Consider the following 15,415-nt stretch of genomic DNA (forward strand, 5'->3'; position numbering starts at 1 on the left):
ATAAGGTAGTTGTTAAGTGTCACCCCGTAAACCCATGTTTTCGTCTCATCTTGTCGGTAACTGTGTCCTCTATCTTTATCTCGTCTACTCTTACTTACGTATGGCAAAATTAGGGCATTAGTGCTTTGAATTAATTTTAAACTTATTTCATGGGTCAATTTATAAATTTTTAAGGACTGATTCACTTAGTAGTAGTAGGAAAATGCATAGGGAGAATTTAGTATTTAGTAAGCATACATAATATGTACATATGTACTTCTTATTATGTATGTATTTTTTTATCCTGATGCAGTGATGTATACAATGTGAACACCTAGTCGCTATGAAGTATCGTTGCCGTGAATTCCCTCAAATATCACGTGACTCCATCCGTGACATCACGGATGAGCAGTTCAGCAAAGTAGCGATAAAGGGCAGGAGGGTTGTTAGGTATGCTCTCACGGTTGATTGGTCCTATCGCGTCGGTCACTACGCTGCCTTCTACTCCTACTTCGTTGAACAGCTCATCCATGACGTCACGCATGGAATCACGTGATACCGAAAGAATTAACGGCAACGGTGCTATGAAGCTGCGAACACTATGTGCTATGAACTAGCCATTAGATGACGTACATAAGAAAGATTTATTGTAGCAGCACATAATACATGCTCTTGTGCAATGCAAATGTATAACGAATCCTTCGACTACTAGTCTCTATGTATATTAACAAATATAGATCCGATGTATATTTTATGCAAAATTAATTTACATGAATTCATCTAGCATTCCAGACTAACCACGCAAACATGTATATCATAATGGTTATCCATAATGTAGAAATTTATATGATCAATGAAATGTAATAGTATTTTCGAGAATATTATTAAAAGTAAGTATAAATGTATGAATGAAAACATCAATACCAACGGAGAAAGTATTTGTTTGAAACGCGGCCTAAATCTCGATCATGGCAATTGCATGCGTTGCATGGGTGTAAACGAAAACGAACAGACATACAGTCGGACGGACAGACAGCTGCAGTGTCATCACCTTGTTGTGCATTGTATTATACGAAACTGAGTTTGTAGTGTCGGAAGTTCAAACAGCAGCGAGCTGCTACTATGTCTCAGCGAAAATTGATAAAAATCACGTCGCGATCAATGTCGTCTGTTTGGCCAAGGGAATCCGCGATGTAGCCTCTCTTTCATAGTCGATTTCATTCGCGTTCGCGTTTATTCATCATCGATGCACCGAGAAGAATCGGATGTATTTCGTGCAACATTTCCGAAACCGAGTCGCATGAAATCTCCTGCTGTTGTCCTCCAAACAACAACACTTGTTTACCGTTGTGTCACCCTTTGTCATTACACACGACGTTTTCACCCTCGTTTAGCGTCTTCGTTGTCATCGTTATCAAGTGCCTTCTCTATCCCTCTCTTACGATCTTGATTCTCTACTTTCCGATCTGAATCGCGTGAAACCAAAGCGTATGCAACGAGTGACGTACTAATACATTTGTCAATCCAAATTCCGGTAAGTTTACATATATGTGCATATGTACATTGTATACATTATACATACCTACTTCAAATTAAATTAGCATCGTAATTAACGCAAAAATTCTCTTACTATGTAAATCGGAAATTTCTGTAAAAATGTTGCAACGAAGATTTTATTGGGAATCGAAATTTTGTTATGTTACAAAATCGCAACTTCATTTTGTTCGAATCGGCTTTTTAAACATTCTTTTTCACAGTCGTCGTCTATTCTCTTATTTGTCGCTTAGTTATTTGTTGATCTCTGATTCGTCGTGACTCGCGACTCACGACTGGCTTCATAGCACTGGCCAGAAGATTTTTACTCCGTTCGCTTTACAGTTTCCAGAATAAACAGTTCGTTCAGGCCGAGATACATTGTCGTTTGAAAATTTCCTGGGTTCCAATGGCGAAAAGCTTGTCAAGCTTAACTGTTCAAAGAATTTGTACAAGACGATGATAATTGACGCGCACGCGATAAATGGTTACACGATCGATGCAACGTAATTGTCGTTACTTGTACCACTTTATCAATGCAACGTTAGAAATTTAACCTTCTTTTTTTGTTGGACGTTGTTTGAATCGCGCGGATCATCTCTAATTTCCAAGAAATTATAGTCTTCAAATAATAACGAGATCGACGAACAGCTCATTTTTTGTCGTTTTTACTTAACCGCTTGTTTTCATGTGAAATGTTTACTTAATAACATGGGTGAAAATTTTAGTTACCTCAAAATTTATTCATAAAAATGGAATTTCGTTTAAAACAAAGCATCGGTATGTTGCAAACGTGTATTTTTATTAGATAATATTACACTATACTATAGATTAAAGTAAAAATTACCTTGAATAAGACATGTATTACATCATGGCAAGCATTGTGTGAATGATTCAAATGTAAATGGATACACATAAAGCTACTCTGGGCAGAGCTATTTTTATAATTTTATATATACGTTTGTGAATAATATTAACCAATATCAAAATAAGGCATATAATTAGTCAAGATATATATTTTTCTCATATATATATGCAGAGTATCCTCTGACTATTGTTATCTTCATCTATAATATTATCGTATTCAAAGTAAGAAATGATACATTGTGAAGTTACAAAATTATTGTCGGTAGATGCGTAAAGGACCTATGGAGGTTAATTGTGCGCTTTTAATTTGAGTCATGTGTTTTTTTGTTAAGCTTTTAAAATATTAAGGCTTTTTTCTACCGAAGGTTTCATAATATCATTCAGGTTACAATAATTTGCAGATATGAGGTGGATGGTTCATTCCAGAATGCACTGCATTTAAGAGGCATCTTGAATGTAAAAGAATTTTGTTGTTGACAACAACAAAGTGTTGCCGTTTGGTATACAGAATTAGAGGAAAAGATGTCCCAACTAAGTATTAGTACAGGAAAGAGAGGGAGGAGTGTTGCAAGCTCCTCTGCATCAACTGTATCATCTCTAAGTAGCTCAACTGATTTGGCAAGCTTGTTCGAATGTCCAGTTTGTTTTGATTATGTTCTTCCACCTATTTTACAATGTCAGAGTGGACACCTTGTTTGTAGCACTTGTCGACCAAAGCTTAACTGCTGTCCTACCTGTAGAGGTCCATTAGGTATGTAGCCTGTAAAATAATCAAATTTGTAGAATTTGCTGTAACTGTGAATTTTAAATATTGCTCTGGGTTTTCATTTCACGTAGGTAATATTCGCAACCTGGCCATGGAAAAAGTGGCAGGCAATGTAATGTTTCCTTGCAAATATTCAACGAGTGGATGCACAGTCTCTTTGGTGCACACTGAAAAGGCAGATCACGAAGATGCATGTGAATTCCGTCCATACAGTTGTCCTTGTCCAGGTGCATCTTGCAAATGGCAGGGATCTCTTGAACAAGTTATGCCACATCTTGTCATGAGTCACAAAAGTATTACGACTCTTCAAGGTAATTTCATAGCCAGATGTTTTTATAGACATGTGCAGAATTAAACAAACTGTTCATTATACTGTGTTTCTTGTAGGAGAAGATATTGTTTTTTTAGCAACAGATATTAATCTTCCTGGCGCTGTGGACTGGGTAATGATGCAGTCCTGTTTTGGTCATCATTTTATGCTAGTGCTCGAAAAACAGGAAAAATATGATGGACATCAACAATTCTTTGCCATTGTTCAATTAATTGGATCGCGGAAGCAAGCAGAAAATTTCGCGTACAGGTAAATATGCATTACGATAGCACATTCTATCGTATATGTTGAACCGATTTAATCGAATTTTTGATGTTATTTAGACTAGAATTAAACGGACATAAAAGGCGTCTGACATGGGAAGCTATGCCGCGTTCTATTCACGAAGGTGTTTCGTCCGCAATTTTAAATTCAGATTGCCTTGTGTTCGATACGTCTATTGCGCAATTGTTTGCCGATAATGGAAATTTAGGAATAAATGTTACAATTTCCATGGCATGAGGAAAGCTGGAAAAAGCAGTGTAAAATCTTTTAAATGTATTCGAACAGTCTTTGGATGGTAATTTCATCTTCATGCCGAGGATTGGCCGTTATGTATATATATATAACATTTTTTACGTTACCACAGATAAATATTAGCAATACGGATGTTAGAAAATGTTTGGAATGTGTTGATGAAGCACAGTAATCAAACGCTCAGTTACAGGACCTCTCTTTAGAAGCTTTAAAGTGTACTTGTATGTGATATTAACACTACATCACGAATACAATAAACAACCTTTCTGTATATTTATGCTGATTTGAAAGCTTTGACACCGGGTAAAGCATCGATTCCAAAAAGTACCTGATACCTATTGCATACTGACACGTCACGTTCTATTTGTCTTCTTTTACAGAACCAGTTTTCGTAAGAACGATTTCTTTGACATTTGATGCTTTTCGATAAAGGATGTGTCCTTCGTAGACGCAACGGTACATTTTATAAAAAGAACATAGTTTGTCTCGAAAGATCTGTCGTGATCTGTTTACATACAGTACAATAATGCGAATACTCTCGAAGCATACACACGATGAAATCTCTGTCTTTATACGTAATTTTTCTTACTGTATTATAATTGAATTGAACACGCGTTAATTACACATCTGTCATTATTTATTTTCATTTAGGAACTTCACACGCTCGCATATTTATTATCATTTAATCTTGTTTATAATCATAATTTTAGAATGAATTTTTTATTTTAATGGACTCGATTCGTTGACTTTCTAAATCGATTTTGTGATAAATTGAGATTTGTTTCATGCCATGTTGCGTTGTAATCGAATTCTCCGTTTGTCTATGATTTCAAGAATAGTTTTTTCAGTCCTTTATATTTTTTGTGTATTACTACAAAAATACTTTACACTATTTTCAAATATCTCGAACATGAAAGACAAAAACCATATCAAATCAAAAGCTAGCGATAAGTTTGTGAATACGCTCGAAACTGTATACAATGGTTGCGATATGCTTAATTCGATTTCTGATTCGAAAGATGAAATCACGATATTACCAAAAGATGTTTTGCTTAGTACGTGACATGAATTGATCTATTACTCACAGCGAGCATTATGGTGATCAGTAGTACTTTTTTTACAAGCATTGATTTCACACAAATGTAACGCGTTAAAATACTTGTATTGGCAATACATACACGGGAACACGAAAGTAGTTGGTATACGATAAGCAGGTGCAAAATATTACAATGCATAGAGATCAAGTTGTGCAGTTCTATTATTTTTTACTAACTTCGAAATAGATGACGACTGTAATGTGCAGGAAGTAAGAATTTTAAGAATATAAATTGATCGAATTGCTGCACGGTAGCTTTATGAATATCAGTAACATTGTATATAGATTATAAGTTGTCGTTTTTGTAAGATTATTTGAATGCCGCCTCTTGAAATTTATATAACGAATTTATGATTTGGTGTAATTTAATTTTCGACAATAATTTCGAAAAATGTGCGTAACAGAATAAAGACGTAAGACATCAGAAATGTGTAAACTAAACTTTACTTTGCTGCAGTGCGATGATTACAGGTAGTAGACTGAACAGACTGAAAGCGATGCGTTTAAGCAGAGTTGAAATTCTATGAGCTTGACCCCGATCAAATTTAAAATTCTAAAAGACTCGGAGGAATTTCGGTAAAGAGAATGATCGGTGAAAGGTTGCCGATAAATCCGATTTAACCAGAAAAGCGATGACATTACATGAAAGAGCGAGTTCTTTGCGAAAAAAAATTTGAAAATTTGTCAATGAATCGCGATTCTTTAAGCCGTCAAGAATCGTGAATCGTGCTTATACATAATATGTATAGGAAATATTGAAACATTCCAGGCATCGACGAAAAGTTACTGTAAATAGAGCAAACTTTATATGTGATAAAGCTATAAATTAATTAATAATGTAAATTGATAACGCCGACATGCATACATATATGAAGTTCAAAGGAATATGGGAACCAATTGCATGTTATGCATATGTATAAGTATATATAAATATATAAGCATATATGACCCTTAAGTATATAGAAATGTATTTATATATATGTATATATATGTGTATAAGGCTTATACGATATAACATTTACGTTTATGTGAGTGTATTAAAGGAAACATTTACTTTTAATAGATTTAAAGTTGGAGCAGTTTTGGCGGTTACTGGAAAAGAAACATTTCTATCTAATTTTCACGTTAGTTGTTATTCGAACGGATTATATGTGAATATCTTATTCTCGTCTTATACTTACGATGCACCAATGAAACAAGAAAATTCGCACAGTTAAACATTGCTAAATGTATCGGGCGATGATAAGACGTCTCGCTACACGGAAGCTTGGTCGTACGGAGTAGAAGAAAACCGGTCTGGTGAAATGTTACAAAAGACAATGATCTTGTTGATCTATCATCGATAAAAATCTTATGAAGCATTAGAGTGCGAATTGCAACTCGATACTTTGTCGATAAGATTTCTGTAAATATAATTTAATGAACTATCGAATCTAGATGTAATCACGATGTAATATTTAATCGTTTATTACAGTAATTTATTCTTACAGAACAAGAATAACGGTACACGGTTACTTTTAATCGATGCGATCATTCGAAGTGCTTTATTTAATCCTTTACTGCATAGAAAACGAAAACTTTGAAAACGATGTCAGAGAAGAAATGTAATTTTTGAAAGTTTAAACTTTAGAGATATATTAAGTTTTACTTGTTCTCAGAAAAATTTAGTCATTCTTGTTACTATATGAAACGGGCTAAGTGAACTTCCGACAAGAAGTAAATAAGTTGCGGTAAGGGTTTAATAATGGTTACGTAGTCAGGGCAGTACGAATTTATTGTAACTTTTGGTTTACACCTTTTACGTATTTACGATTATCGTACAGTTAGTCCGATAATTCATTAATAATTACGTATAAAATTATGAACCAGTACGTTTATACTTCGATAACGACCGTATTAGCGTAACGTCAAGAATCCTGTTCCTAAACATCAAATAAATTTGTTATTAAAGTAATAGTTTGCAAAACTGTATCATAAAACCTCCAATTGAGTTTAACAGTATATTCAGTTCGATATATTATACCTGTAATACATGCAGGTATATGTACATGTCATCAGTCTTATTGAGAAGTCCAATTAGCGGATCCATGATGAAACGGTTTCTTTTATAATTCAAATCACCCGCTACAATGACGCACAGACAGAGGCAGAACCATCTATTAATGATTAAGGAATATCACAAACACAATTCTCGGACCGTCGAGAGCCTTCTCTATATTCAACTTTTATCGTGGTTGCGCGAATTCTACTTGTTGCTCGGAAGCACGAATCGTGGTCGGCATCGGCATTTTTCCAAGCTTTCAACAGGCTTATACAAGTTCTCGAATACGACAAAATGGCCAACTATCATAAGCCGGAATTGAAAACCATTCAGGAATTGAAGGATATCGCGACAAAGTTAAGAATTCATTCGATTGAAGCGACGCAAGCCAGTAAATCGGGGTACGTTCATTAACATTTATGCTTTATAGTTTATAGAATCGGTTTTGCTCGATCGATCGGTCGTGTATCAAATAATTTCTTTGTAAATCAATGCACAATTTTAATTCGTGCAAGCTATAGGTTGTAGAAACAAAACAACGATTATATTTTCATAAGCGCGTATTAGTTGCATCGATGAAAGCGACGTTTATAGCAAGAACAGCGTTTACTTTATTCTATGATCGGGATACGTAGTTATTTTATAAATTCGATAATAATCGTGAAACATTTTTCTAACGGCATAGCAACGATTCGTTTGCGAACAGTGCTCTCTAACGTTTCGTTGGAATACTCGATGTCACGCCACTTTTTCCACGTTTCGTTGCATCACGATCACTGCTTGCGAACCGCGGCGGTTCAAGGTAGTCCTTAACATGTCTGTAGTTGCATTTCATGTTTATGTATTCACCAGAACCGGAATAACGCCAACGGTCGCAGATATGCCAGTAATTCGACAGAATTCGTTCTTAACAATCTGTAGTCGAATAAATAAGAATATTTATACAATATGTATACGTGTAATATCTATGTATATACAAAGTATATACAATCCATGTATGTTCGATTCAAGAAATTCGAAAGATTTATAACTATAAAATGAAGACCGCATTATACCTTGGGTCAATGTTTATCGCAAGGTGCAGTTGTGCAGTGACAAGGAGCGCTTAATCAGCGAATCAACACGCTTCGATACGACGTGTTCAAAGTTTTTACCGCTCACGACATAGTCGTAAATATTTTCGAAGAAACTATTGCATTTGGTACATGTAGCGGCGTCGCGGCATCTCCAACACGTGCACGATAGGAAAAACGGTATACGATACGCGATCCTATCGTTACGTAACATGCGAACGACCCAGTCAAATGATTAAAACTATCGAATGTTCAAATTATCATTGACATTATCGTCTAACCTGACAAACTAGTATATATATATACATTTATTGACTGATTCAATTCATCTCGAAAAGACGGAATCTTTCGAATATTTCTTTTTTTCAGCATTTCGCTTTTTTCCTTTTGCATCGGAGATAACTAATATTACCCGATAATATTTTACGAAACCGTTCCGACATAATAGATAACTCGGTTAGAAGGTCCAAATACGAGCCGGCAAATGAATTCACAAACGATATCAGCTGCGCCTATTTTCGAACGGTGATGTTCTTAAAATGGACACGTTATAATGATTTCATTTAAAAACTCTACGGTACTGTGCTATGGAGTCTCTGCCCAGTACAACGGTTGGATCTCCCCTCGTGCGAGCCCCTTCTCTGCTTCGTCTATTTCCCCCTCCATTTTTTTCTACCGCGGAACTTCGTTACATGTGTGTATGATGTAACTGTGTATCGCCTGGAGACTTCAGGAGAGTCACTAATGAATACATAAAACAGCGACCATGACACGTCTTATTATTTTCGTAAAAAGCACGAGCTGTGACAAGACAATTTCCAGCATCGCGTTCATCTCTTGATTCTCGTGTTTAATTAGCAGTTCTGTTTTGGCGAAGGTGAATATTTTCCTATCGAAGGAAATGAGACAATTTTCAAACAGCGCTATTCGACACATTCAAGAAGGTTACCCTGTCCCGGCGAACACACCGATTATGAAATCCCCAGTAATCGCTTCTAGGGAAAGTAGGGGGTTCAGGGGAGGGGGAGGCGCTCGTTACTCGCTACCCGCTACCCGCCACAGGCTCCGACACTTCAGTTGCTATCGAACGTTCAGCCGGTAACGATTTCGAAAGTAGTCGCTTCAGTTCACGATGGTCCGCGATACGAACATGGAAAAACTCCAAGATATTGCGACCAAGCTTCGCATTTTATCCATCCAAGCTACCGAGGCATCGAAGAGTGGGTACGATCAATCCAAATGAATTCAATTTCTGCCCGTGTTTTCGAATCGCTTACCTCTTACTACTGTAGTTGTATTTGAAAATGGTTTAATTCACTGGTCCAACTTCCTCTGAATTTTAAGGATCTGTTCAAATTCTCTTCTCCCTTCGAACATATGTATTCACCTCTAAATGACTTTGATAAGAAAGAATGTTTGACCTAGTGGAAATCAAGGTTGTGCAGCGGTATAGCAGTAGCGGTTGAGTTTTTATGAAAATGGTATTGAAACGTATATACGTGTCCCCAAACCGCGTTGCGCCAATTCTTTCTTATTGTGTAATATATACGTATGTATGTGCGTATGCATGCTTATTTGTATGTAGTTCTCATGGAACGGGAAAATCAATGACCGATGAACAATAAGTTCAAGCGTTTAGGAAATCGCTATTAATGTTAGCTTGAACACTAGTCCTTATCCTCTTTTGTTAAACGATCGTTTCAGGTCAGTCGACACGTTTATTTAATTAACTCGAAATTTACGTTAATTAACGTACATACGTGTATTATTGTTATTAAACCATACGCTAGCTCGAGAAAGCCTGATGGAAGTCCTTGAAAGATTGTACACATCTCTTGTAATTCCATTGTATTACACAGATACATGTTACTATCTTGAAGTAAGTCTCGAAGACAAAAAATGTTTTTATGTACACGCTTCGCGGGTTTCATCTGATTCGATTCTATCAATGACACTAGCTGAATTATACTATATATTATATTATTATATTATATATAAGAATCATTATAGTTCCTGCAAGTAGTTCGCTTGTTATATAAGTACATACGTGTTTTTTTATATTCCAGCCTTTTGATAATTAACATCGTACGATCGAGATAAATGACTCCTTGACCTCTACCGACACTAGCCTATTATCACTTTTACGAATCGATGATAACACCTTATGAATAATTGAATGATCTTTAATGATCCATCAACATTTTAAGATTCAAAAAGTTTTCTACGTACGTAGAGTTACGAAATCACGTATAATTTACTTTTGTTTGCAGTCACCCGACAACATGCTCGTCAATGGCAGAAATAATGTCGGTTTTATTCTTTCACACGATGCGTTACAAAGTATCGGCACCACGCGATCCAAGCAGCGACCGATTCGTTCTGAGCAAAGGTCACGCAGCTCCTATCCTTTACGCAGGTAAAGTGCATATATGCATTCATAATACGGAACGAATACGTATTAATCCCGAAATTATTCGACACTTACCGATTACCTCTGTATTCGCAGCATGGGCCGAAGCCGGTCTTTTCCCAACGAGTGAGTTGCTAAATTTGAGGAAAATTGATAGCGATCTGGAGGGACATCCGACTCCGAGATTGAATTTCATCGATGTGGGAACTGGCTCTTTGGGTCAGGGTCTTTCCGTGGCGGCGGGAATGGCCTATGTTGGAAAGAATTTCGATAAATCCAATTATCGGTACACCAATTATGTGTATTTGAAATTTCTTCGCATTCGTGAAAGACAAAAATACAATCGACATTTCTTTCCAGCGTGTACTGTTTAATCGGCGATGGCGAGTCGGCGGAAGGTTCGATTTGGGAGGCTCTTCATTTCTGTTCCTATTACAAGTTGGACAATCTCTGTGCCATTTTCGATATAAATCGTTTAGGTCAGAGCGAGCCAACATCTCTCCAGCACAACATGGAAATTTACCGCAAGAGGCTCGAAGCTTTTGGCTTTAATGCTTTGGTTGTTGATGGTCACGATGTTGAAGAATTGGCCAAGGTATGTTTAGGCAATTAGAAACTAAATGTATGCTTGGAAAATTCAATGTAAAATTTTTTAGGCTTTCCACGAAGCACAAAACACAAAAGGACGTCCTACTGCTATTCTAGCGAAAACGTTCAAGGGAAAATATTTCCCCAATATTGAGGATCGCGAGAACTGGCATGGCAAACCACTTGGCACCAATGCTAACGAAGTGATTCAAGTAAGAAATCGATTTTCCGCTGTATTAAAAATTTTTTTTTTTACTATTCCGAAAATTATTTATTTTTAAAATATTATACGAAAATTATTATCGTTTCTTTACAGCATCTAAATGGAATGTTGAAGAATTCTGGTCCTCTTGGATTGCATCCTCAGAAACCGTTGGTCGACGATGCACCGGTGGTAGACATTACCAATATTAAGCTGGCCTCGCCTCCGAGTTACAAAATAGGGGAACAAGTAGCGACAAGATTGGCTTATGGTACCGCTTTGGCTAAGGTTTGTATGTTCTCTGAAAGTAATGATACTTAGTAGATGCAAGGTTATTTGTGTACATCTTACTGTTTTATTGTGCAGCTGGCGAAGAATAATTCTCGCGTGATTGCCCTCGACGGTGATACGAAAAACTCTACGTACGCAGAGAAAATTAAGGCCGTTGATCCAACGAAATTCATCGAATGCTTCATCGCTGAACAAAACCTTGTAGGAGTTGCCACAGGTGCGGCATGCAGAGACAGAGCGGTGACGTTTGTGTCTGCCTTTGCTACTTTCTTCACCCGTGCATATGATCAGGTAACTGTGTATTAACGAAACAGAATGCTCCTGCGAAAGACGTACGATCAACTTGGACTTAATTTTACAGATTCGTATGGGTGCTATTTCACAAACTAATGTAAACTTCGTGGGATCTCACTGTGGCGTATCTATCGGCGAGGACGGCCCCTCGCAAATGGGTCTGGAGGATATTGCAATGTTCCGGACGATTCCTGGTAGTACCGTTTTCTATCCCAGCGATGCTGTTTCAACGGAACGTGCCATCGAATTGGCAGCCAACACAAAGGGTATCTGTTTCATCCGTACGTCGCGCCCGGCCACGGCAATCTTGTACAAGAACGAGGAACCGTTTGTTATCGGCAAAGGTAAAGTGGTGAAATCGACCGCCAAAGATCAAGTTCTCATCGTTGGAGCTGGCGTGACTCTCCACGAAGCACTCAAAGCCGCCAACGAATTGTCCAAAGTCGGGGTAAACGTACGAGTGATCGATCCATTCACGATCAAACCTCTGGACGCTCAACTGATTGTGCATAACGCTAAAGAAGTGGGTGGAAAGGTTATCACCGTCGAGGATCACTATCCCGAGGGTGGTCTTGGTGACGCAGTCTTGTCGGCGGTTGCTCTGGAACGAAACATTCTAGTTAAAAAGTTGGCTGTGACGGAAGTGCCCCGTTCTGGCCCCCCGTCCGTGCTATTGGAGAAGTATGGAATCAGTGCGAGCAAGATCGTCGCCGCCGTTAATGAAGTTTTGAAGTTGTAATATCCAATGATTTTTTACTACAATGTTGCCGATATTCTTGTGAAAGTAGATACGCTGAGCGTATCGCCATATCAAAATTTCTACGAATGTAATTGTATTTCAACGGGTACAACGAAGGTCATTGCATTTCGTTTCGTGCATTAAAAGATTTCTAATTTCGTTTATGGATAATCCACTATCCAACAGAGGTGCTAACGCCTAGGAAGGTTTCTCATTGCACAAATAGTTTGTATAGGAAATTGTTGAACTCGAATCTGTATCGAACTTTTATACATTGAAATTTTATTTTGTAAGAGGATTTGATACGTACGATGTTTATAGATTAAGAGTTATCAATACTGCCCGTAACAAATACACTTCAGAGTAAACTTTTACAAAACGTACTGTTAATCAACTATTCCGTAACCTACCTCAAACGTACAATACAATATTTGTTAGTTGGTGGTAATAAACTGATATAAATAATAAAATTGTAATAAAAAGGATATCATTGCATTGTTTTTTTTTCAAAAGTTCAACGTCGACGCGAAACCAACTTGAATAAACGCGCGTTAAATGAGCTGTCGTTGGACGTCGGAAGAGGGAGCAGACAACAGAAGAGAATAGAATAGGACAGGGGTGGGGATAGAGTTGAATTTGAGTTTTGAACGAAATGCGGTTACGAAAGAGAATGGAATAACTAAAGAAATCCCTAGTTCGTGAAACGAGTTACACATTAAAAATCGAGTCGCGATTGGCTGGGAAGATTTGCGAAGCATCGTGGAAAGCGAGAGAGAGAGAGAAAGAGAACGAAAGAGAAAGACAGAGTACGAGAGGAGACAGCAGCGCCACGTTTCTCCGTTGAACAAGGAACTTGAACCGTTCCTCGTTCTATGGTCCGTTCGTTCGGCTTAGCTGTTCGCCATCCAAAATATCCAGGCTGGCACGGCCGAGTCGTATATGTATGCGTGCGTACAAGTGTCTCCCTCGGCTCTGGCATTGGTATATAGGTGTTGGTATCGGAGACCGCCATATTGCGTATACGTAGTCGCGAGCGAGTGGCACGTGTGTACATGTGTGCGGGATATACACACGCGCGTGTGCGTTTCCCGTTCCGCGATTCGCGTATCTCGAAAAAGATGGCCGCCATGAAAGCGTACGGTGGTGATGTTGACGTCGTTCGCAGCAAGGCCGCGTCACGTCCTCGAGAAGCGTGAAAAGAACGCGATCGCTCGAATGCTTCCGCGACCCTCGTGGCGCGCTCCAACGAGAAAACGTTACGGCGAGGAAGTTATCGGTGTTTTAAGAACGCGAGCGCGGTGCTCGCTGGATCCCTCCTTTCGGTGTATTCGACGAAAACGACGAGGAACGGGAGAGAGGCGAAAGAAACGAGGAAGAACGAGCGAGGAACGTGCAGCCCAGCCAAGGGGTTGAACGTCGAATTGTGCTCGTTGGAGAAATCGACGGACAGGAACAGCCGAGGCTAGAACAAACGGGCGAGAAGGAGAAGGCTGGAGAGAGCTCGCGTGGAAAATATACAACAGGGTGACCACGGGAAGCGAGTAGCTGCACGTAGGATATCGCGGGTGGTGTGTGTTTGGTGTCGCGAGTGAAACAAATGCGTGCGCGTCGTACACGAACGAGCCTCTCTCTTGCCGACGATACCCTGGTCAACCTGGTTTACGCGTTTCCACGGCGTTGCGTATCACGCGTGACTCCAAACTCTGTGTCAACGAGGGACGGCCATATTAATCCGTAGCCCCCGCCGTCGCACTTATTCCGAAGAATCTTGCCTTCCCGAGGTGGTGCCTCTACGATTCCCCGATCGTTCCAACACGTAGATTTTCTACGTGTCCCGTGCATTTCAGTGGCTCTGTAACGTGCTCTGTGTGTCGTGCCTTGCTTCGCCTAGCCTCGCCTCGATGTGCACCGTGCCGTGCCGTGCCGTGTCGTGTCGTGTCGTGCCGTGAATACCGTGAATACCGTGATACTCAACCACTTGGATATACGCGCTACGTAGCATCCAGTTTTCGCCGGATAACTCTGCGTGTACGGCGGTACTAGTGCGTACGATCAGCAGAAACCACGGCCACTACGCGAGCTCCGTGCCGCCCGATGTTCCTGCATCCTACCGGAATTTACCGGTCCTCCACTACCGTGTCTACCTGCTCTACCAGCAGTATCATCCTTCCTAGATCCTCTACTATCCACAGAGTGAGTACACCCAATGTTACCTATACCAATGCGTATTGAAAATGCTTCCTCCGCTCTCTCAAGCGCAAGGTTTCTCAGTTCTACCAAGAGGAACATATTGTTATCGGCTTCAAAATGCATATTAATTTCTAGACATTGGCCAATTTGGTGTTTTCATTAGCATAGATGCAAGTATTGTTTGTACTATCTTAGCAGTAGGTAAATTTGTTCAGGAGATTCTCTTACAACTACGTTGTGGAACTGTATTCTCATTTGGCGACAAGCATCTCTTACTTATTAGTCTTACATTAGAGCGTTACGAAGAGACTTGTTGCATCTTAATTCTAATAGGAATAGATCTGTTCGGTATGTCATACTATTATTCTTATTGCTGCTTTATAACCGATTCTAGCTATTCACTTCCAAGTCATTTGGAGCGCTATATGTATCTTACACTTTGTTGTACTCTGCGTTGTTTTGTCGATAGAGTTGACGACACTACATTGGAACAAATGTT

At 38.9% G+C, this 15,415-nt stretch overlaps 3 protein-coding genes and 2 long non-coding RNA genes across 14 annotated transcripts in view; 3 read left to right on the forward strand and 2 right to left on the reverse strand.

The window, feature by feature from the left end:
• The first annotated feature begins 916 nt into the window (after positions 1–916).
• LOC117229599 (E3 ubiquitin-protein ligase SIAH1) lies at positions 917–7,042 on the forward strand. 4 transcript variants are annotated; one of them, XR_004492598.2, is made up of 6 exons: positions 917–1,513; positions 2,781–3,130; positions 3,217–3,456; positions 3,533–3,725; positions 3,800–4,035; positions 4,105–7,042. XR_004492598.2 is itself a non-coding variant. In XM_033486172.2 (5 exons), the coding sequence occupies exons 2-5, from the start codon at positions 2,902–2,904 to the stop codon at positions 3,975–3,977; spliced, it is 840 nt and encodes a 279-aa protein (XP_033342063.1). In that variant the 5' UTR covers positions 918–1,513; positions 2,781–2,901; the 3' UTR covers positions 3,978–7,042. The 4 variants fall into 4 exon arrangements, 3 of the variants coding, with proteins under 3 accessions (XP_033342063.1, XP_033342066.1, XP_033342064.1); XM_033486172.2 differs by having other exon boundaries at positions 918–1,513; positions 3,800–7,042; XM_033486175.2 differs by lacking the exon at positions 917–1,513 and adding an exon at positions 1,737–2,018 and having other exon boundaries at positions 3,800–7,042.
• LOC117229601 (uncharacterized) lies at positions 6,845–9,137 on the reverse strand. 3 transcript variants are annotated; one of them, XR_013032972.1, is made up of 4 exons: positions 8,615–9,137; positions 7,761–8,044; positions 7,112–7,244; positions 6,845–7,010 (listed from the first exon to the last, which is right to left on the reverse strand). It is a non-coding gene; the product is annotated as an uncharacterized LOC117229601 (long non-coding RNA). The 3 variants fall into 3 exon arrangements; XR_013032973.1 differs by having other exon boundaries at positions 7,112–8,044; positions 8,185–9,137; XR_013032971.1 differs by having other exon boundaries at positions 7,761–9,137.
• Positions 7,395–13,211, forward strand: LOC117229592 (transketolase). Of its 2 annotated transcripts, none has more exons than XM_033486152.2 (8): positions 7,395–7,530; positions 10,473–10,618; positions 10,709–10,898; positions 10,973–11,207; positions 11,269–11,412; positions 11,517–11,690; positions 11,769–11,984; positions 12,055–13,211. In XM_033486152.2, the coding sequence occupies exons 1-8, from the start codon at positions 7,424–7,426 to the stop codon at positions 12,724–12,726; spliced, it is 1,884 nt and encodes a 627-aa protein (XP_033342043.2). In that variant the 5' UTR covers positions 7,395–7,423; the 3' UTR covers positions 12,727–13,211. The 2 variants fall into 2 exon arrangements, with proteins under 2 accessions (XP_033342043.2, XP_033342042.1); XM_033486151.2 differs by lacking the exon at positions 7,395–7,530 and adding an exon at positions 9,266–9,426.
• Positions 9,901–10,565, reverse strand: LOC143259156 (uncharacterized). Its single transcript, XR_013032974.1, has 2 exons — positions 10,432–10,565; positions 9,901–10,363 (listed from the first exon to the last, which is right to left on the reverse strand). It is a non-coding gene; the product is annotated as an uncharacterized LOC143259156 (long non-coding RNA).
• Positions 13,212–13,474: 263 nt separating the features above from the next.
• The window catches only part of LOC117229600 (uncharacterized), an 85,059-nt gene continuing 83,118 nt past the window's right edge, over positions 13,475–15,415 (forward strand). For 2 of the 4 annotated variants that reach the window (XM_033486176.2, XM_076520147.1), the window contains exon 1: positions 13,475–14,919. The gene's annotated coding sequence lies outside the window, so the exon portion shown is untranslated. The remainder of the gene's footprint in view (positions 14,920–15,415) is intronic. The other 2 variants (XM_076520148.1, XM_076520149.1) reach the window with 2 other exon arrangements.

Source organism: Megalopta genalis, chromosome 3, assembly GCF_051020955.1.
Source record: "Megalopta genalis isolate 19385.01 chromosome 3, iyMegGena1_principal, whole genome shotgun sequence".
In the NCBI taxonomy this organism is placed as follows: domain Eukaryota; kingdom Metazoa; phylum Arthropoda; class Insecta; order Hymenoptera; family Halictidae; genus Megalopta; species Megalopta genalis.